Consider the following 23,088-nt stretch of genomic DNA (forward strand, 5'->3'; position numbering starts at 1 on the left):
AAATTTTCTAGAATACTGTTAGTAAATACTTGTCAGTCTGTGTTGGTTATGAACAACAAGACTCTCACGAATTTCTTATAGTATTATTAGAAAAACTCCACGCTGATCTTAATAAGGTAAATATATTTCATTAGATAAATTACAATTAAAAATTCATATGATTTAATTGTTACATTTTATTGTAGAGTGTTACAATTTCTCCAAAACAAAGATTGAATTTAGAAAATCTATCTGAATTTGAAGCACAGGAAAGGTTTTGGGAGAATCATACTAATATGAATAAATCAATTATTTCAAATTTATTCGAAGGTTTGCTTCAATCAGAATTGCTGTGTTTAAATTGCAGTAAAACATCTAATAGCTACGAAGTATTTTCATTACTTTCATTGCCAATTCCTTCAACTACAAAATGTTATTTAAAAGTAAGTTTGATAAATTCTTAAAAATTCATTTTTACATTTAATAGTTTCAGTGACATTCAATCAACTTAATGCTTTATTTATTATGTAGAATTGCCTTGTCTGATGTAGTCTTTAACACTATTTAATTTAGTTTGCTATGTTCTAATTAGTCTATCTTCAAAATTAAAAAAAAATTTAAGTTTCAGAATAAATGTGAAATTTTGAATTTTTTTTATAACAATTAGAACAAAATGATTTGAATATTAACAGTTATCACAATTATAATGAGCTCCTAAAATGATTGATGTCTCCATTATGAATTACTACAAGTAAAACAAAAATGAAGAGAATATATTCTGTCCATTTTTGTTGAAGTACTACATATAAAGTAGTTGAATCATTCTCATTAATAATCTTATCTAACAAAGAATTTTTGTGAATTCATAAGTCTTTTATTGTTCTGACACTTTCTTATGGATATAATCATTTTAAAATCTCAGCTTCTTTATATATCCAATATGTATCTGAAATAAAAATCTGTTAAGCTATAATTTAGTTAACAATTTAATAATTATTATACTTTAACCAAACTACAATTTAAAAGATGATTAGTTATGAATACCTAGAATTATTTCTGAATAAAAATATTATTTTAGTTTAGTGTTTACTCCATGTTTCAGATCTTACATTATTCTAGGCCTTAACCTTCATCTAGATTTGAAATATTTATTTTTCAACTTCCAATTCTGATTTAAGAAATATGCTAGTTTATCACCTAGTTACTATTCTTCTGATCTTCAGTTTATATTTTCATTTTAATTAAATAAATAAATCGGTGACAAATTCGACTTTATTTTTGTAAATTAAAAATAAAACTATATATTCTTTAATCAATTCTGAAGTACTGATCTACTTTGAAAATTAGAATAGGCGATTGACAATGAACCAAATTCATCAATGATATCTAACTTAGCTATTTGTGATTACGGTAATTCTTTATTTTATTTAAATCCATAAGATAACCTATATACTTATTTAAAATGCAGAGAAATATTTTCAAAAAATCAAATAACTTAATTTTAAAAAAAATTCATACATGCTTTATATTATTTTTTGAAACTTTATTTAGCTAACGAATGAGTCAAGCATATTTAATATTACATAATCTATTCAAAAATTAAAATTGTTTAATGTAGATTATTATTAATTTAGGCATAAGTGCACGTGTCTGTATGTTTCCTTTTACATAATATAAAGTAATTTTAATTGTTAAAATAAAAAATTCTTATATATAAATTTTATAGCTATAATTTCTTTTTAAATAAAAAATAGTATTAATTATTTTTTATTTGATAAACTTAAAGTAATTAATTATTTTTATTTAACTGGATACAACTTACTAAATTTATTAAAACTGATTTCTTTAATGTTGCATCCTGAAATTCTATATTATAATTTGAACATATAATGTTTTTAGTGTGTGAATGGTTTATAAAATGTTAAGCGCATACAGGCCTACGTAGGCTATAATGTTACACATTGAATATTCATCAACCAATTAGATTTATAATTTGGAGTGCTAATTAGACACAAATAAAAACTTGGTTATATTATATAAATAAGGTGATCCAATTAACTTTTAGACTAAATTAATCAATGAATCTAAACTAAGTCTAGTTTTTTTATATCTAACCAAATTGTAATATATTTAAAAATAATTTGTTAAATAAAACCAAACTTCATCTTAATTTAAAATATTATTAAAACAAATAAACCGTGTAAAAACATTTCTTTTATTGATAAAAACCCTCCTTAATAACCTAAAATTTAGGCCTATGTATTTTGTCTAAACTTTGTTTATTTCATATTCTTTTCTTTCATAATATAGGGTATACATTATAGATTTAAAAGATTTTAGTGTAATATCTAGAATTAAATTACAATATGCCGTGACCGATAATATAAATTGACGTAAACATTACATAAATGCATGTAGGCCTAGGTTATTCAAATACAAATCGAATTCTGTTTGTTGTAGTGTATCTATCCTCTTTAGTATAGTCACACGGATTTTTGAAATAATTTATAGCATTTTGTGTTAACAAAATATGACGATTTTACTTGTTAGAAACATTTCGCATGCTAAAGTAAATTTTAACAGTGGATATTGATTACAACAGAAAAGAAAAGTTGTACTCTGTTGACAAGAACATATCTACTGTCAACAATCAATCATTGAGTGTTCTCATGATTTCACTTTCTATTGCTCTTTAAACACTCCTCTTTTTTCTTCTACGCAGAATGATCATAAATCAAATCTACCATATGACTATGTCTTACATCTATTAAAAATCTTGTAAAACATTTAGCGCTTGTTAAATTCATTGGGACCTTTAAATTACAGCTACAAGTTAACTTTCTAGCTTTACTAGTTAACTTACATGCCTACTGTTCAAGAATATTGAACTAATTAATCATTTAAAAGTGCTACTGATAAATAGGTAAAAGGCCCCCGGGTTAAGGATTGNATCAAATCAAAATTGAAATTTGTATTCAAATATTTATTAAAATAGTTCAGAAATATGCTCATTGAAATAAATTATAGATTATTTAAAACATCCTGTGTCACTTTAAAATACAATTTATAATATACTTTATAATTCCATGTTATAAAATTACTCTTAAATTTCTAATAGATTTTCATTTGATGGAATATGGAGAGAGAAATTACAGACATATGTAGATTTTCCAATAGAACTTGAAATACCTTCCTTTATAAAACAGAAATTCACAAAATATCAGCTCTATGGTGTTTTGGTAAGTAAAGTTTATGTTTATAGTTTATAAAAATACATTAAAATGCTCATTGCTGTTTGCTATGGGGTTGAATCATGTACTTTACTATGTGAGGTCCAGAATATTGGCCAAATACTCAGCAAAACCCACTCCTGTAATAGTATTGTAAAATAATATTTGCTAATTTGTTTATCTTCAGAAATTACAAATAGTTTCAGACTTTGAAACAATAACTGTAAGAAAGAGATATACACTATCATTCCACCATCTAAGCAAGACAAGGAATAGAGTAGAATGATCATAGGCACATTTTACAGCTACTAAAACCAAGCTCTTGTAAAATACCAACTTTTTGTGTGATTTGAACAGGTAAAAATTATTTTTTGGCCATAGGCATTGCCAAATCATAACAGCAGAAGTAGTAGACATTACATGGGAGCTATGTACTCACTACTGATTAAGCTGTATAATTTTTAGTTAAAAGGATGTCAGGAAAATCTTTAATGGATCAGAAAGTTAGAAGGTATTTTGAAAGCAGTATTTGTGTTTCTTCAAGCCTGCATTTTGACATATAAATTCAACAACAAATTACAGTAGAGCCTCGATTATCCGATCCCCGATTAACCGACACCTCGGTTAATCGGGGATCGGATAATCGAGGCTCTACTGTATTATTCCTAGTCGGCAAATTTCAAATGTCCGCTAGTGATGTGGCACTACAATATTTGGCTATGTCTTGGCTACTTTAATATTACTTTTACGTGTTTTAGCTGGCAACAGTCATTCGACCATGAAAGGGAGCCAGTATTTAAACGAGGCTTAATTTTCTTATTTTTAACGATACAATAGCGACGATTATTATTTTAAAAAATTTTTGTTAGGCTTAACATCGATGAAAATTCAACGTGTGACCGAAGGGTCGGCACCTCTTTGGTGCCCTGTCAGGATGACACCACCGCGTCTCGGCGGACACGGAAGCCGCGTTAATTAGGTCACGCGAGCGGTCGCGTAACTGAGCGATCAGAGTCGAGATAGAAGGAGAGACAATGCACCGGAAGTGATTTACTCAGACGCTTTTTTTTACGTAACAACTGTTTAATGGTTAACGATAGGATATACATTAGTGCTGCTGTTAGATACATTAGGGCAGCTATTAGATACATTGCTCGCTTTAGTATATAATAATATTAAGATATTAAGATATTACGTTTCTTCCCGTTTTGAGAGAGAGAGTTTACAGAAGTTCGCGTGTCGATAGTTACCTTTTTTGAAAGCTTGATCTCGATCCCCGTCGGTAAGACAGAAAGTTCGGGAAGTCCAATAATCCAATAGTTCTTTTTCTTTGATATTAGGTGATTCTTGATATTAGGCGATTCTTGATATTAGACGATTTTTTGGATATTGGTCACAAGCGAAGAGGTATGTATCCCAAGGAGCACAGATTTTTCGTCGACGTAATCCCAAGGAAGAACTGGCGACAACTGACTCACTTTTTTGTTCTTCTCTAATGTTGAATTGTTAAAATCGCTATACTAGGTCGAAAGGTGATGAGAAAGCGTCGTTATTACGCCTGAGAACTTAGCAGATGTTTAGCTCCCAGTTGTAAAAGTTGACAGTTATTGAACAAAAGTATAGCTGTACTGTGATCTTATGACACCGTGGAATGAAGGTAGAACTACGATGTGATATTATGATGAGATGATATAAACACATCCGAATTCGGAATCTCACAAACGCAAAGTAGGTTAATAGCGATATACTAGTATACTAATATACTAATTACATGGGATATAATAATATACTACACTAATAATGAATTTTTTCATACTTTTCGGTTATCCGACTTTTCAATTATCCGACCAACCCCAGTCCCCGATTGAGTCGGATAATCGAGGCTCTACTGTACTTTTCAAACAATACATTATATATACCTGAAATTTAATATTGTTTAAGTTGAGTTTGAAATAAAAAGTTTGATTTTCAGATTACTGATGCAAGACTTTCAGCCACCACTGTATATAGTTTTTAATTATACATAGATCAAAACAAGCGAGAATCACTTTAGCAATACAATACAACAGGAGTGGCCAACTTTTGTGTACATAAGATCTACTTTTTATCTTAAAAATGTGTCACGATTGACTTCTTGTCATAGGTATAGTCTAATTGGTGAGGGAATATGTGAAATACATACTATGTTTATAAACTGTGTTTCAGTATGAGATGCATTCCTGCAAACTATGGGTAGATAAGCAAAATATATGTTTAAAACTGTTTTTTTATTTTTAACTATGATGATAAACTATTTTAATCACTTAAGTTTTTGAGATATAGGCTCATAAAGAAAATAAATTTCCAGACACAACTTTTGATATTTGCAGCTATAAGTTTATTCCATACCTAGACGGTACCTAAAAAATTTGGTTTTTCAACACTTTTTCAAGATAAATTACATTTTAAGTTACTAAAAATCTAATTTTTTTATCAATTGCAATATATAAGTTGTGGTACTATTTGTTCACAAATATGAGAAAGGTGTTATAAAAATGCACAGTGTGGCTGATAATTTGATTTTAAGATTTCATTTTCACAATTTTTTTTTGCGCCAGAAAAATTTATCATTGAAGAATGATATAAGATTTTTAGACTTATTTTTTGCTAATCTATCAATAGCTTGCAGGAGTGCACCTCATACTGAAATACCCTGTATATTTAACTATATAAAAAACAACATAATTATTTAACGGGGGGTGTGTCAGAGCTGACAAGCGTGTGAGTGAACTTTTTTTGAGAGGTTGGTAGAACAAGTTTGGGATGGAAATAACAAAAAATTATGCAATGTGGTATGTACAAATTAGAGCTGTTGACATTAATTTAACGTTGGGAGTGATTAAAATACTATTAATAATTGCCGGAATTGAAATAAATCCTGGTCCTCTCCCCCACTCACCACTTCGGTCAAGTCAGTTGGATATGCAAAAAAGGGGGCGAGGTAGACCTAGGAAGGAAAGTCACAAGGATGAAGAAAGGAAAACACAGTTACTGGAAATTTTAAGTGAGGAATACCAAATTGAAGAAAAGGTCGAAAGAAATAATGGGACCCCGAGAAATTCGAAAATTCAGGATTATTTTAAACCGGCAAGAGAAACCGAAAAACAAGGTATTGACGATTCACAATATACATTAAGATCTATATATGAATTAATTCAGGAAAAATTTTGCNGGGGTGTGTCAGAGCTGTCAAGCGTGCGAGTGAACTTTTTTTGAGAGGTTGGTAGAACAAGTTTGGGATGGAAATAACAAAAAATTATGCAATGTGGTATGTACAAATTAGAGCTGTTGACATTAATTTAACATTGGGAGTGATTAAAATACTATTAATAATTGCCAGAATTGAAATAAATCCTGGTCCTCTCCCCCACTCACCACTTCAGTCAAGTCAGTTGAATATGCAAAAAAGGGGGCGAGGTAGACCTAGGAAGGAAAGTCACAAGGATGAAGAAAGGGAAACACAGTTACTGGAAATTTTAAGTGAGGAATACCAAATTGAAGAAAAGGTCGAAAGAAATAATGGGACCCCGAGAAATTCGAAAATTCAGGATTATTTTAAACCGGCAAGAGAAACCGAAAAACAAGGTATTGACGATTCACAATATACGTTAAGATCTATATATGAATTAATTCAGGAAAAATTTTGCCAGTTAAACTTAGAAATTCAATCAATAAAAGCTGAAGTTAATAAGATAAAAGAAGAAAATAATAGTTATAAAGAAGAGATGAAGATAATTGGTTACAAGATACAAAAATTAGAAGAAAATTATAAAAATAACGAAAAGATAAAAGGTATGTTGGAATTCGAATTTGATAAATTGGTAAATGAGACTACAAATAAGAATATAATAATTTTTAATTTTCCGGTTAAAACATGGAACGTTGTTCAAGAAATCAAACAATTTATTAACGAAGAATTAGGTCTAAAAAATATAGAAATTGAAGGACTAGTTCAACTTAAAAATAGTAAGAATAACCTAATAATAAAAGTAATTCTGGAATCTGTAAAAGATAGAAATTTAGTTCTCAAAAGATTTTGGACTTTGAAACCAAAAATTGTTAATGAAACCGAGAAAAAAATAATAATTACAACGGATTTGTGTATTAGATCAAGAATTAGAAGAAAAAAACTACAGGATCAAATTAAAGTGGAAAAAACTACTAAAAATAAAATATTAATAAGAGATGATTACTATATTAAGGATAATATAATATATACAATTGATATGAATACAAACAAGATTCTTCAAATGGATTGTTCTCTTAGAAATACACAGACGATTAAAAAGAACAGGACTGACAAGAGAATCATACCGAATTAAGTTTATATTCCTCTAATAAGAAAACAGTAATTGAAAAAAATTGTAATAAAAGCTTAGTAAAACTGGAAAATAGTAAAGTAAAAGTAAAGGAAAAAATGTTAGTAATGTAATGGTAGTAAAAATATGAGAGAGACTAACAAAAAAAAAAAAAAATTTTCTGTCCAATAGGGTTTTGGTGAATATAGGGTCTTTGTGGGAAAATTATAAAGTCTTACTAAAGAAATTCATAGACCCTAACATTATTGGTTCTACGGAAACCTGTATGATAATTTGAAGTGACAGTTAAAGTTAATAATTAATAAACACTTGATCCTAGTATTTAGTAAAGCAAAAAATGAAGAAACAAGAATAAATTAATCTACTATGTTGAAGTAGCTATCATAAATATGAATTTAATAATGAAAATAAGATCTATGTAATGTAAAAACATTGAGATATTGTAAACGGAATAATGAATAAATTTGAAGTGTTTTTAAAACGGGTAAAAAGGTACATACTGAATGTGATGTATAAGTTAAAATGTAATTAGATGTAGAAATAAATCTGTGTAGATAATCAAGAAATTGTGAAATCCAACCACCCTGATTGTAACAGACGGAAGGCGAATGCTCATCGAAAAGTTAATTTATGTAAAGTTGTAATAATTGTATAAACATCCTTCTGTTACAAGAACGATGTTTATACAATTATTGCTATTGCCTATTACGTTAATAAACATTCTATTCTATTCTATAATTATTTAACTCAAAAAACTCATGTCCAGGGGAATTAAAACAACGTGAATTATTAACAATATTTATTAATTCAAATTAGCTACAGATAAAGACAGATTTAGAATTTATTTTATTATTGTAACATTAATGGGAGGACTGAGTTTGCATGTCTCTAATCAAGGAATCATAATTCGGTGTATATCCTGACAAAGATGATAATAATGAGTCTTCAGTATGAGAATCAGTCAGGACAAAATGTTGTTTAGTCTTAGTTAACTTTAAGTATGAAAATGCCAATTCACGCAGGTATGTAGATCGAAACAAGAATAAATATATTCACTACATTTGGTGATACTGGGATATTTTTTTCAGTTGATGTATTTCCAAAAATCTTCTTCAAATTTTCTGGCTTGTAAGATTTAAATCAGTTTGTAAAATTATAATTTTATTTTCTAATGCCTTTTGCTCCATATGAAATATTTCTGAAATTTTTTGGCTAGTGCATTTCACACTAAAAGGAAAAAGATTTAAAAGGAAAAGATATAAATTCCACAATTTCTTTAATTTTTTCAAAATCTTGGAATCTTACCTCAAAATCTTCAATTACTTTTTGGATTTCCGTGAGATATTTGTCAATCTTATAATTAATACTAACTGTTACCAGTGACTTCACCCGCGGAGGTTTTGTAAGCAAACCCTATTTATATTCAGTATTTCAACAACCATAGTAATTGTTATATGACACCTACTGCTGAGAATCAAATGAGCTATTTTCAATTTGATCAATTTTCTGGAACTTTTACAATTGTTCTATAATCAAACCAATATGCAATAACAAATTCGAATTTAAAACAGTTCAAACATTTGGTTAAAACATCAAAATATATAACAATGTCTGAAATGTTATCAATTTAATATACCTAAGTACTCAATGAAGACTAAACGTTGTTGAAAACAAAAAATCACATCTAAAATAGCACAGTAGAAGCCGTTCTTCAGGTTAAGCCTTAATCCCCCCACGGGGGGATTTCAAAAAATTCCTTCTTAGTGTGCGTTTCCATGACGTACCCTAACTGTGTACCAAATTTCACCCCTTTAGGTTCAGCAGTTTGCTCTGGGCGATGATGAATCAGTGACTCAGTCAGTCAGTCAGGACAAGTAATTTTATATATTTAGATTTTTATGTTTTTGTAGGTTATCTGCCATATTTAGAAAATGATAGATTATTTTGTTGCAGATCTTTATTAGCAAAATAAATTTTGCTTTATATTCATCTATGCAGCTGATCGTATCAATTACTGTTTTAAACAAAATTACGACTTACTTAAGCCTGTAACCGATGCAAAATCGTAAAATATTAATGCACAAACGTTTTTGGAACACCTTCCGTGTTCTTCCTCAGGTTTTCAAACTGGATTTTTTATATTCTGGAACACTGCTATGAAATTTTTCAAAAAACGAATGATGATATTTCGAACGCTTGGTGTCCATTGCGCACGCATTGTACACGTTGTGTTCCCGGTTGTTCAGAGTTCCATTCAATCTTCTAATCATTAAGTAATTTCTCTCGTTATTCATACGATGTAGTATTCTAGCCTTCCATGTCATGTGTCCCCCCCGCATCATCCGGTGTTAAATCAATCTTTACGAATTATTATGCAAAACAGCCTGCCAAGCGTACGAAAGAGCCATCTCCTCCCGTGTATTAATGCACTCCAATGAAGTGTGTGCCTTAAATATCTCCACTGCCTCTAGCCATTTGAGGTGGTCCATCTGTGTCGTTTTAACTATTAACATTGCCCCTGCGAAGTCAACCGTAATATCCGGGTCAGAAGCATACACCGACAGTGACGTGGTGGCTCTGTTGTGACGTATGTCTGCTTTGTGTTCACTCATTCTTACCCCCATAGAGCGTTTCGTAGACCCTATGTAAACTAGATCTCTGTCGAATCTTTCATCCCTAACAGGGATCCGATATATTCCTGGCAATTTTATCGGGTCAGACATGTCCTTCCCATTACATAGTATGTCAAACATAGTTGAGCCTCTCTTGTAAGCAATGTAGACATTACGTCTTTTGGCTATAGCTGTGTATAAATGCATATTATTGTAGTTACATTTTAATATGAATGGTTTGTCCCATATTGAAGTTAAAATAATAAAAGGTAATGGAAACAAATAATTTTGTAATATATGTTAATGTTTTAAAATTTCTTTAAAAGGTCATTTATAGTTAAGTAGTGTATTCACTTAGATTTGTCTCAGATAATGGGGAACTTCAGAGATTCTATTATATTTTACTTTTTTCAGACAAATCACCTTGTGTCAGAATATATGCAGTACAGAGAAACTAATAACAAAACTATAATGACTGCAAATAATGAAATGAAATTTAGTAAATACACTGGTGTTCAAAAACTTAAGAACTGATTACAATATTACCAATCAAAGACTAAAACATCTAAGCAGCTACTGTAAATTTGACAATAAGCAAAAGTGGAACCTTGCTACATTGTTCTCATTATTTTTTTTTTGTTATATTGCCTGATTTATTTGGTCATGGATCATATAAATAACACAATTTTTCTGCCTCCTTTGGTTCTCAAACAATCATTTTATCACATAGATCATCAAAAAAATTATAGTCCTGATCAATATTTCCCCCACATTAATAGTTTTTTTAAAATTTGAAACAGTGATTTAGTAGCTTGGGGAAACAAATATATGATAATTTTAAATTAGTTCAAAAAATTGATACTGTTTGTGTACCTTGCTTTCTTAATACCATCTGGATTGCTTGCTTAATGTTGAAAAATTGAGCCATCAACTGCAGCTACCATGTTGTAAGAAGTACAGTCAACCCCCCCTATAACACAGGTTCATATAGTTCGGATTCCTATATGACGGCGAAAAAATTGCGACAGTATTCATTCAAACACGCTAAAAAAAAAACTTGCATAATTCGGTAAAACGTCATTGCCAACTTGTGTTGTGACAGGATTAGTTGAATCTAGACCAACAGCGAATATTGTACAAACCGTTGAGTTTAAACGAGCAGTGGACCTATTAAAAACCATTTATTATTTAACGTCCATAAAAATTATATTTATATTAATGATGTCTCCAAAGTTCAGCAAATTTTTCGCAAAAAAAGTAATTTATCAGGAAGCACGCGTGCGCCATTCGATGACAAGCTCCACGACAAAAACAAGCTTAAGCAATGGCGTCGTCAAACGGTGTACACTCGGTAAGTAATCCTACAATTTTTTGTTTTTAGCATAGTTTATATGGATTATTCCCAAAAAATTATACATATTTTGGAAATGTTGAGTTGAATTAGTCTAGAATTGATTAATTTTTTGAAAGAAAACCTTTCAAACAGCCGTAGTCCGTAAACTGCATATGTGCCGTGCTGTGATTGGCTCATGTATTTAAGGACTCTTAGAACATCAATTTCATAAAGAACGGAACGTATCTACCGTGTTATAGGGGGTCGACTGTATATTTAATGTATAAAGAAATACCAGAATGAGAAAATTGTCTTAATTTCTATCATTTTGATTTTCTGCAAGATTGAAATGGTCAGAATTCTCTCTGAATTTGGATCCTGTAGTTGTACAAGAGCCTCCTGGCATATAGTAATATGAGGGGAGAAAAATAAGGTAAACTCAAAGTTGTATTTAATACTTGATTATTTCTTATTCTTTCTTGTTCTTTGAGAGTAAGCAGAAAATTGTTAAGTAGAGTTTATCACACAGGAACATTATAAGATGAATAAAATAGACTTTATTTCGTACAATGGAATTGACATTTTGGCAAATTTTTCTTATTAAATTTTTCTTTAAGAAAAATTAGCCAAAATGTTCATATAAATGCAATTTATTGGATATTATACTCTACTTTCTATATGTGAATCTTTTATGTAATGTAAGTAAAATTATGTTATGTGTTGTGTGCCTAATCAGACAGTGGACTACAAATTAGAACGATAAACATCTCTAGCAAACACCTGATGAATATATGAATGATTTACAAATAAATGAATAATAAACAGTACATACATTCAAGATTCAGCCTTGAATTACAACATGAAGAAGAACAAAAACAAAAAAGAAGGGCTTCTCAGACGAATGCTACAACCTTTTTTAAAAAAGTACATGTGGAAAAGAGAGCACCACCTCTTAGCAGTTTTAAGTTAAAGAAAAGAAATAAAATTATTTTTGCTGGTTGGAACAATATGTAAATCATATATAAATTTAAATACATTTTAAATTAGTAATTAATAAATTAGCCATTTCAGTTTTTTCATTATATTGAATTTTTGACTAATTTTATTAAATTATAAAGAAAATTATTTTAAATATAACAAATGTCTTTTAGGAACTTATTTACATAAGTTTTTGGGGAAATGGGTTTTATATTAATATATTTTATAATTTATTAGTATGTAGAATGATTTGATTAATTTCTCTTTTAATTTCAGAATCATTATGGAACATTAGAGGGAGGACATTGTAAGTTTAAATGTTTTTGCATTATTTTGAGTAATCATTTGCAATATTTTATTTTATTTATTGTAAATCCATATTAGATGATAATGAACAGTTAATTTTAATATTAACAATACAATGCTGTAATACCATATGATAAAATAAATACAACCTGCTTTCATAAAGATTTGGTTATGTTTAAGAAGCTGTCAATTACATTTTGTAAACATAGGCATTCAATTGAATATGTTTTATTTACATGTAGGTGAATACATTATTCAAATATAGGAGTGGTTTTACTATAAAACGACGATAAGAAATTTTGTCTAAATGCTGTTTTAATTGTGAAATAAAATAATAAAAATGAAACACTTGTTTCAAAATACTTCAACCACACAACATTTAATGTATAAAAAGTGTCTTGTATTTTTTATTTTTAATTTAAAAAATAATAATAATAACAGATTTTATAAAAAAAAAGTGTGCAATGTTAAATACAAATTTACATATAAAATAAAACTTGGAAGCCATAACTGCAGTTAGCAGTGTCATCATGACAGTGTATAAAAATGGAACATAGAAAAGCAGCTTTATCAAAATATATATGTGAAATAATTATTAAATTACATAAAGAAGGCAAATCTGTTCAGACAATAGCTTGAAGTTTGGATCTTCTTTCTTCAACTGTCAAGAGTGTAGCAATGCTTCAATTGACAAATCTTCAGAATGATCTGAAACAACAAGCAGACATGAAAATGGAGTACTATGCCATATTGTGAAGGCTAATTGACATGCAACATTGCCAGAAATAACATAAGACTGGATGAGCACCATTAAGAAAGATGTATGAAGTGTAACATGCAAGCATTGATTCAAGAACAAGGGTTATTCAACTTAAGCTGCATTCACACTGCTGATGACAATGACAAAAACTGATATTTTTATAATTTGTCTTTGTCTGTAAAATGTTCACACTAGTTGTTATCATTGATCTTTCATTTTAGTTGTTCAATGTCTGAATGTTAGCCAAGATTCAACAGTTATCATAGTTGTAACAGTATTGGCCAATCAACATGAACTTCCCATAATTCTTTGAACAAGATGGAGGAACCACTACTCTCTTGTGTCAAAGAAAGAGGCCTTATAAAGCATAAATGGTTGAAAGTATTTGGAAACATAGGAAAATAATTTAAAAATCCTTTGATGCCTTTTAATCATAATTTCTGGACCAAAGCATAGAAATCTCCTTATGTTTTTCTCTCAGTATTAATAACTCTGACCCACTGCCAACTTTTTGATGTTTTCCTTAACAACAGCAATAAATTCAGCTGTCAACATTGAAGAATTAACATTTTGCTCTTCATATCCATTTTAAACCAGAAATGAGTTGAGTTTGGTCTCGAAATGCATAAATCCACAGAATAATGCTAAGCCTAATATAAATTGCACTTGCTCTAAGACAAAAACTAATGAACAATGTGAACACTGACAATGATTGAATGAATATGATGAAAGACAAACCATTGTTATCATTTAGGGTCTATTGTCAATGTCAGTATGAATGCAGCTTTACAAGACTAAAAACAAACTGCTGCTTACTATGAAACAAGAAAGCAAGGTTTATCTTGGCTAAAAAAAAAATTAGAACTGGAAACAACAACAATGGAAAAAATTTATTTTTTTCAGAATAATCTTGCTTTGAAATTTGCCTTGGACAGAAAAGATCCAAAGTATTGCAATAAAAACATAAAATTTCAGCATTATTGCCTTTGCTATAATGTTAAATTTCCATTGAGTGTTATGGTATGGGAGTGTATAAGTGACAAAGACGTTGATGCTTTGCATATTGTTGATGGAACTATTAATTCCACAGAATATATTAAGTTTCTAGAAGAAAATCTTTTTCCAACAGTTTCTTGTTTGTATCAAGATAATGATTATATCTTTTAACAAGATAATGCTAATTATAATGTGCAAAAATTATCAAGTCCTGGTTTGAGCATTCATTGTATACCATCACTTCTATGGTTGGCAAACAGCCCTGACATGTCACCCAACTAGAATCTTTGGGGGAAATATTGAAGAAAACAGTTTGAAAACAACAACCTTCAACAAAAGAAGAATTGCATACAGTATTAAAAATACCCCCCCAGGTAGGGAACCGGCCTGGACGTGGCAGGGGCCTAGCGATGACAGGCAGTGGGTATAGAGGATCCAAAGTTCCTGTCTTGGTCTTGGCTGTTGATGGAATCTTTAGACTTGGGCCTAAGGAGGTTCCAGAGGTGCCAGAATATCATGGGTTGGTTGGTTGGCATTTTTTGGCACAAGGACCACATAGGCCAAGCTGCGTCATGACAAATGGTACATTTGTATAATTTAATATATATATATATATATATAACTACATAGTGTATATAACTATATACACTATGTTACATTATGTTATGTAAATTTTGATCATCATTTTCCTTCTCCCTCTCTTCCACCACCAGTTTACACCTCCACCGTTGTCTATCCTCAAAGGTAAAGTGCAACTAAAACTACATTTTTTTTAATCAATTATTATTCTATTATGGTTATTTACACATTTACAACTATAAAACACATTTTTCAGTGTTTTCCTTACTATAATTATTATTTTTTTTTTTTTTAAATGTACTACTTAGCTTTAATTTGAGTGTTTTTCATGTTTGAACGAATTATTTGGTTTTACATGTAATCGTATGGGGAAAAATGATTCACCTTACAACATTTTCATGATATGATCTCAGTTTCGGAACAGATTAATTTCGTATCCTGAGGTACCACTGTATATAAATAATTAAATCTCTTTATACATATTAGTGACGTTTAAAAAGTCCAGTAGGTTGTTAAGATTTGGCCTTTGGCCCAAAACACCTGTCAGACTTGCATTTCCAAAATACTGTCTACACCTCGTCGCGAAGGCAGAGCAGTCACATAGTATGTGTTTTACAATTAGAAAGCAGTTGCAATACTGACATACTGGCTGGTCATCACCCTTCAGAAGGTATTGATGAGTCAGTAGTGTGTGTCCAATTCTCAAACGAGTAAGGACAACCTCAGATCTCCTATCATACTGCCTACTGTGTCCAATTTTCTACCAAAGGTTTGATCTTGTGTAGTTTATTGTGGACTTGTGCGTTCCACACACTTTGCCATCTCTCTGCTAATCGTTTCTTAACGACTAGCTTCAAATCACCTCCTTCAATATGCACTGTATGCTGTGAAGGACTAGCTGACTTTGCAGCTGCGTCAGCTTCTTCATTTCCTCTTATACCTACATGGCCTAGGACCCAACAAAATTTTACAGAAGTATTACTTGCACAAAGATGGCAAAACAGTTTATGGATTTTAGTCACTATGGAGTGAGAACTAGGTTCACACGAGATCAAAGCCTGAAGTGCACTAACTAAGTCAGTGTAAATCACGCAGTGATGATGACCTTTTCTGATTACATACTTTTTAAGGCTAGGTGAATAGCCTGCAGTTCTGCAGTAAAGATAGATGAATTCGGTGCAATTTGTTCTGCCAAGATTTCATCCTGGCAAACAAAGGCTGAGCCAACATAATCATCCAATTTAGATCTGTCAGTATAAATAGAATTAAATTCATGTCATGGTATGAATTTCTGCAAAGTGCTGTCTGTAGACGTAATCTGGAGTGGATTCCTTAGGAAACTGCTTTAAGCTAAGGTCGACATTTATCGCAGGAGTTGACCAAGGTGATATACTATCAACCTCAGCTGTGAAATGTCCATTTCCAGGTTAATCTTGCTGCTTACATTCTCCATTCTTATGTTGAATGTAGGGACATAGCTTGGGCAAGCTACAAATAATCTTATCAGCTGAGTATCTGATACTGTACAATAAACTGAAGCTTTAATCTGAGATTTCTGTTTAATATAATAAAACAGAGACAACTGTTCTCTCCTCAGGGATAGTGGAGGCTCATAAGCTTCCACGTAAAGGCTTTGCACAGGAGAAGTTCAAAAAGCACCAGTGCACAAACGCAATGCTTGATGGTGGATTGGATCCAGCATCCAAAGAGTAAATTCTCACGCAGAACCATAAACAATGCATCCGTAATCCAGCTTTGAGCAGACAAGGTCTGTATAAATCCTGAGCATAGAACATTTGTCTGCTCCCAAGAATGAGCAGCATTATACCTTTAAAAGGTTCAGAGATTTTAAGCATCTACTCCTCAAATTGTGCAAGTGTGGTAAAAACATCAGTTTTTGGTCAAATAAAATGCCCAAAAACTTCATCTTGTTGACCATTGGGATTTTAATCTTATTTAGGTGAATTTCAGAGTCCAGGTACAAACCACGCCTTTGGCAAGTGGATGCATGAGGTCTCTGTGTTAAAAGAAAAACCATTGGTCTTGGACAAGTTGTCTATGTAATCTATGGAGGTTTGAAGTTGTCTCTCAATGAAACTCATGTTACTAGACTGGCAGGAGATCTGAAAGTCATCCACATACAAAGAATGTTTCACACTAGGAGGGAGACAGTTAGCTATGCTGTTAATTTTAATTAGGAACAGAGTCACACTCAAAATAGAGTTTTGAGGAACACTGCCTTCTTGTTTGAAAGGCCTAGATAAAGTGTTGCCCATCCTGACTTGGAATATTTGATTCTGTAGGAAGTTTTTCATAAAAATCGGCAAATTACCTCACAAACCGAATTCATGCAAATCGTGGAGTATCCCATATCACCAGCAGTGATTGTAGGCCTTCTCTAGATCAAAGAACACAGACACTAAGTGCTGTCGTCGAACAAACGGTTCACGTATAGATGTTTCAAGATTTACTAGTCTGTGGTACTTCTGTTCCTACGAAATCCACTCTGATGTGGTGAAAAGTAGTTCTTTTCCTCTAGGAGAAACATCAGGTGTCTGTTTACCATTCTCTCAAAGAGTTTACACAGGCATCTTGTCAGAGAGATTGGTCTTATAATTAGAGGGATTCTTGCGGTCTTTACCTGGCTTGGTGATGGGAATAATGATAGATAGCCTCAAAGAGTCGGAAAAAGTATGTTCTGTCCATATTCTGTTAAACAGATTCAGAAGGTTACTAAGGGAATTGTCAGACAGATTTTTAATCATGCTGTAGTGGATTTTATCTGGGCCTACAGCAGTATTCCCCAAATGAGAAATCGCTGTATGTAGTTCTATGCTGGTGAATGGCACATTATATTCCTCATTAGATGAGGAGTGAAAGTTTAAATATTGTTTTTCACTTTGTGCTTTATAAGCATGAAAATTCCTTGAATACATAATATTGCTGGATGACAAAGAAAACGTTTTGCCCAACAGATCTTCAATACCCTGTATATCACTGATTATTGTGCCATTATTTTCCAGCATGGACAGAGACTGAGAAACATATTTCCCGTTAATTTTATGGATTTTATCCCAGACTGCTTTTAAGCTGGTGGAAGATGTTATGCTGGAAACATACTTTCTCCAAGAATCCCTTTGGCTTTGCCTTCTTATTCTTCTGGCATTTGCCTTCGCTTTTTGAAAATCAATCAAAATTCTAGCAGAGTATATTCTGAAAATTCCCCCATGTTTTCTTTTGTTGTTTGTATGCTACCTCGCAATTCTGGTTCCACCATGGTTTCGGATGTTTTGGATATCTGGTTGATGTTTTCCCCATTGTTTTTTCAGCTGCCTGAATGATACAGGAAGTGACAGCTTCAAGTGCACCATTGATATCAGCAATATTGACCACTTCCTCAGAGACATTGGCCACAGAGGAAAATGCAGGCCAATTGGCTGTTTCCAGTTTCCAGCGTGGTGGACGGGCTGTTTCACAGCTTTCTCTGCCTTGGTATTTTAGAAATATTGGGAAGCAGTCACTAGAGAGTGGATTAGATCCAATCCCATATGTAAATGCTGAAAACAGGTTCAGAGTTGCTAATGATAAATCGATGGCAGTGAATGTTCTTGTTGGGGCATGAAAGTATGTCACTTCTCCTGTATTAAATAGATATAGTTGATGATTGCCTATGAACCTCTCAATGGCTCTGCCTCGACGGTTGATGTTGGGACTGCTCCTCATTGGATTGTGACCATTGAAATCACCAAGTAAAAGGAACGGAGTTGGCAACTGTTCAACCAGGGCATCCAATTCATCCTCATTGACTCTGACATCTGGTGGTAAGTATATAGAACAAACTGTGCCACAGCTTGCAAATCAGTGCTTATTTGTACTAGAAGGATGGAATGTGATTGAAATCAGTATAGTCACACCTCCACTGGCACAGTTGTGGCTATCATCATTCTTGCAGTAGAGTTCAAAATCTTTTAAAGATATTCTTTCTGTAGATTTAAGATGGGTTTCCTGGAGTGCCACACAGAGAGATTGGGTAGATAATGTCAAGTGTTTAATATCAGAGTTGTTGTTGCAGAAATCACGACAGTTCCATTGGATTATTTTGTAATCCATTTTGTGTTTGAGGCAGCATTCTTTGCGAAAGTATCCCTCTTTAACCTGTCCTGCGTTGTTCCCAAAAATATTCGTGTTGACCTCGTTGACCTGCGTGGGCAATTCCAAATATTTTCATGTCTACATCAGAACATTTTTGATACTAGATGTCACTATGCGTCACAATTTTTATATTAAAACAAACTTTTGAAATATAATTTTTTTTGTTTATATTTTTTAATATACAGTAGAGCATCGATTATCCAAATCAATTGGGGACTGGGGTTGTTCGGATAACTGATATTTCGGATAACCGATTATGTACGAAAAAATATATTAACCTATCCCATGTTGAAATTTTTCTCCATTGCGTGTTGAATTTTCGTTGATGTTAAGCCTAATGAAGACTATTGTATCGTAAAAAATTATTTTTTTATTTTTTACAAACAAAATAAATATATTGAAAAATATAAAAACAATAAAAAATTATACTTCAGAAGTTAATTTAGTATCAAAAACGTAAAATATTTGAGTAGCCCAAGACATAGCCAAAGATTGCAGTGCCACAGCACTGGCGAAAATTTAAATTTGCCAACTGAAATTCTTTCAGATAATTGACTTTCGGATAATCGACACTCTACAGTATTTATTTTGTTTGTGCAACATAAAAAAATAATTTTTAATGACACAGTAAACACGATTATTATTTTAAAAAATTTTTTTTAGGCTTAACATCGACAAAAATTCAACATGGCGTCACAGGCAACAGATAAAAATTTCAACATTGGATAGGTTAATCTCACAGGGGGTTTTTCTTTTGAAGGTGATATTGGTTTTGTCACCTCCATATTATTCTCTTCATCAGAGATGTCTGAGAACTCACTCATAGACTGAGTCTCTGATGATTGAGACTGAACTCACTCATGAGTCTCCGATCTTTTAGATTTAGAGAGGGATGCTTNAGGGGGTTTTTCTTTTGAAGGTGATATTGGTTTTGTCACCTCCATATTATTCTCTTCATCAGAGATGTCTGAGAACTCACTCATAGACTGAGTCTCTGATGATTGAGACTGAACTCACTCATGAGTCTCCGATCTTTTAGATTTAGAGAGGGATGCTTTTAATTTTTGTTTGTTGAGCGGGTTTTTATTTGCTTTCTTTAAAGCAGGGGTATTTTTGTCTTGATACTTTCCTTTTCTTCAATTTCTTTTGATTGACTTAGCAAACATTTAGCATGGTGAGTGAGAGATTCCTTTTGGGAAACAGAAATATCTGTTTGAACTCCACATGTCTTTGTGGATTTCAAAACAGCCGCAAATGTCTTCTGTTTCAAAGGTGCACTTGACGTGACCATGCGACATGCTTCTGGGTAAGGTAAGTTGTTTACTGTTTTTACACGCTGGATTTATTTTTCTCTCTGCCATACAGGGTATTTCCAAGAGTAGGCAGGATGGGCATCTTTGCAGTTCACACAGCATGGGGTACTTTTATATTCAGTACTGTCGTGACCTTCAGTTCCACACTGTGCACATAAGCTTTTGCCTCGGCAGGATGTTTGTGAATGTCCAAACTGCTGGCATTTAAAGCAACATAGTGGATTTGGAATATATGGATGAACTCAAGCACGCAGATATCCTGCTGTAACAAAAGATGGCAATGTCGGCTTTCCAAAAGTGAGAATAAGGTGTTTAGTTGGTATCAACTTGCCATCTCAACAAATGGAGATGCGTAGAATATTAGTGACACCTTGGTCTGAGATGCCCATCTGAATATCTGATTCATCCTCAGACATCAGATCGATTTCAGATATCACACCACGTGATGAGTTCAAACTTGTGTGTGGTGTGATGGTGATCTTTATATCTCTTAGAGACTTCGTTTTCAAAGGCTTTGCTGACTGTTGAGGGAGGCTGCTTCTATGAGTAGATCTCCTGACCTCAATTTATGGATTTTTTTTAAGATGCCCAATAGTCGATTCAAACAATTTTTGAATTAAAAAAGGAGTAGGTTTAAACAAAGGTGTTTCTCTCATAGCATGAGCAATAAGATAGGCTGGTTGATTGCGAGAACTGACATCTCTTGGTGGTAATGCATTGGTACATGATGTTTTAGGTTTTAGTGAATCCATATTTAGAAATAATTATTCGGCTCCTAGTGACCCCACCCACCATGGGGACCAACAAGGGGATGCCGTCACATGAGAGACTCCCATAGACCGGTACACCAGGGTTTCCCAGGAGCTTATACCCTCACAATGCAGTCGAGAAGAGCACATCTTGTCTGATGTGACAAAACTGTCAAGCAAGGACGTGTCCGTCCAGTCTGCATCGATCAGTTGACTCCAGGCTGAGGTCAAGAATGACTCAGTGACCAGCCAATTGACTCAAATGGAGCCTGATTTGAGTCTCAAACGGAGCTGTTTATCCAAAGCAGGGGCCAAAGCAGTGTGTTGGGGACGTTATGTTGCCCCTCAACTACTAGGATCCCCCTTTCTGGCACATGGGACACCACTCATGGCAAACACGTGGATGGGCGTTCAGATCCCAGGGATGGTAAAGAAGAGTTACTAAACCATCTCTGGGAGGTCCCCTCACCATGGACAGGAACCCACATTGAGGGGCCTTGGGTTTGTGTACCAGGCCTTCATGAAGCTTGTTGTTCATGTGCCATTTCCCTATCCATGGCACCTATCAGGGTTTCTAGCATCTCCCTAAACTGGAACCTATCTCTGTTTGGGCAGACGGAAACCAGAGCTGCAGTTTGGCATTGTGGAATGCAGACTCACATCAAAACAGAAAGGAGACTTGTACAGTCGAGGAATGGTGACCGTTCTTAATGGTTTCGGCAATAAGAGGGCCAAAATGGACCCTCAGTAAGTCCGATTCTGGAGGATGGTTGCTGTAGCTGCTACTAACTGGATTCCCAGGAAGGACTTGTCTTTGGATGAGATAAAATGGAGTGTAGTTGATTGGGCTTGTCTGATGCAAGTTGGCATCCCTGCCAAGATAAGGAGTGAAAGCATCAGTGGGTGCCCCTTGTGGGGCCTCACTTGACAGGGGCACTGTTGAAATGCAGTAGGGATCTCTGCTGTGCTAATCGTGCAGCCTGGCCCTCAATCGAGCACCGCTCTTGTTGGCAGCAAGATGACCACCTGCTTGCTGCACTCGCGGGTGAAGTTCCCAGTGTCTCCTATAGGACCTGGGATGCTGAATGCTGGATCTCCTGGATTCAAACACCAGATCAGCTAGGGAACTGGAGGCCATGGATCTAACAGTCCTTACCTTCTGGAACTCGAGACACACTCTCATGAACTTTCCCATTCTCCTCATTGGTGCAAGGTTGATGGTTGAATGCTAAAAAGGCAGCTGAATGCAGTCGATACCGTCTCAGCCCGTGGCAGCACGGACCATGTAAAACTCCTTCCACTCGGTAAAAGAGAAGCAGTTTCCTAGGAGGAAGACTGGGCTTTGTATACCCAGTGCAGGCCTAAAGCCGTGGCCTGCATGCCAAAGCCAGTGGGGCAAAGAGTCGTACTCCCATTGCCGAAGCCTCGCTGGTGGCCGGGGATAGTGCTTATAGTGGCTCACAGGATCCTGCTAGCTGCTGTCTACTGTAACATGTGGTTGGCAGAGCCTCTTTGTGGCATAGGGCAAACTTCCTTATATCTCGAGGGGAAGGATGTGCTTAAAGGCCCATCATGAGCTGGATGAGCTGTAACCTCCCAGGAGAACTAGAAATGGGAAGAAAGCATCCTAGTAGGGATAAGGAGGCAGCCCAAGCCAAGCAACCAACCAGGCTGGGGTGACCTTGGTAGGCGGCCATTTAAATGGGTAGCTGTCCCTGCAGTGCGCCAAACCAGACACGAGGA

At 33.4% G+C, this 23,088-nt stretch overlaps 2 protein-coding genes across 2 annotated transcripts in view; both read left to right on the forward strand.

The window, feature by feature from the left end:
- The window catches only part of LOC111623416 (ubiquitin carboxyl-terminal hydrolase 8-like), a 127,065-nt gene that overhangs the window by 90,132 nt on the left and 13,845 nt on the right, over positions 1 to 23,088 (forward strand). Inside the window, exons 16-20 of the mRNA XM_023365988.1 lie at positions 12 to 116; positions 186 to 422; positions 467 to 471; positions 3,098 to 3,218; positions 12,767 to 12,797. Of these exons, the coding sequence (XP_023221756.1) occupies positions 12 to 116; positions 186 to 422; positions 467 to 471; positions 3,098 to 3,218; positions 12,767 to 12,797 (499 nt within the window). The remainder of the gene's footprint in view (positions 1 to 11; positions 117 to 185; positions 423 to 466; positions 472 to 3,097; positions 3,219 to 12,766; positions 12,798 to 23,088) is intronic.
- Positions 6,478 to 7,675, forward strand: LOC111623427. The gene is made up of 2 exons (XM_023366002.1): positions 6,478 to 6,833; positions 6,899 to 7,675. Exons 1-2 carry the CDS (start codon positions 6,768 to 6,770, stop codon positions 7,568 to 7,570), a joined length of 738 nt encoding a protein of 245 aa, XP_023221770.1. The 5' UTR covers positions 6,478 to 6,767; the 3' UTR covers positions 7,571 to 7,675.

The sequence above is a fragment of the Centruroides sculpturatus genome, unplaced genomic scaffold, assembly GCF_000671375.1.
Source record: "Centruroides sculpturatus isolate CEXI.00-Female unplaced genomic scaffold, Cexi_2.0 scaffold190, whole genome shotgun sequence".
Classification (NCBI taxonomy): domain Eukaryota; kingdom Metazoa; phylum Arthropoda; class Arachnida; order Scorpiones; family Buthidae; genus Centruroides; species Centruroides sculpturatus.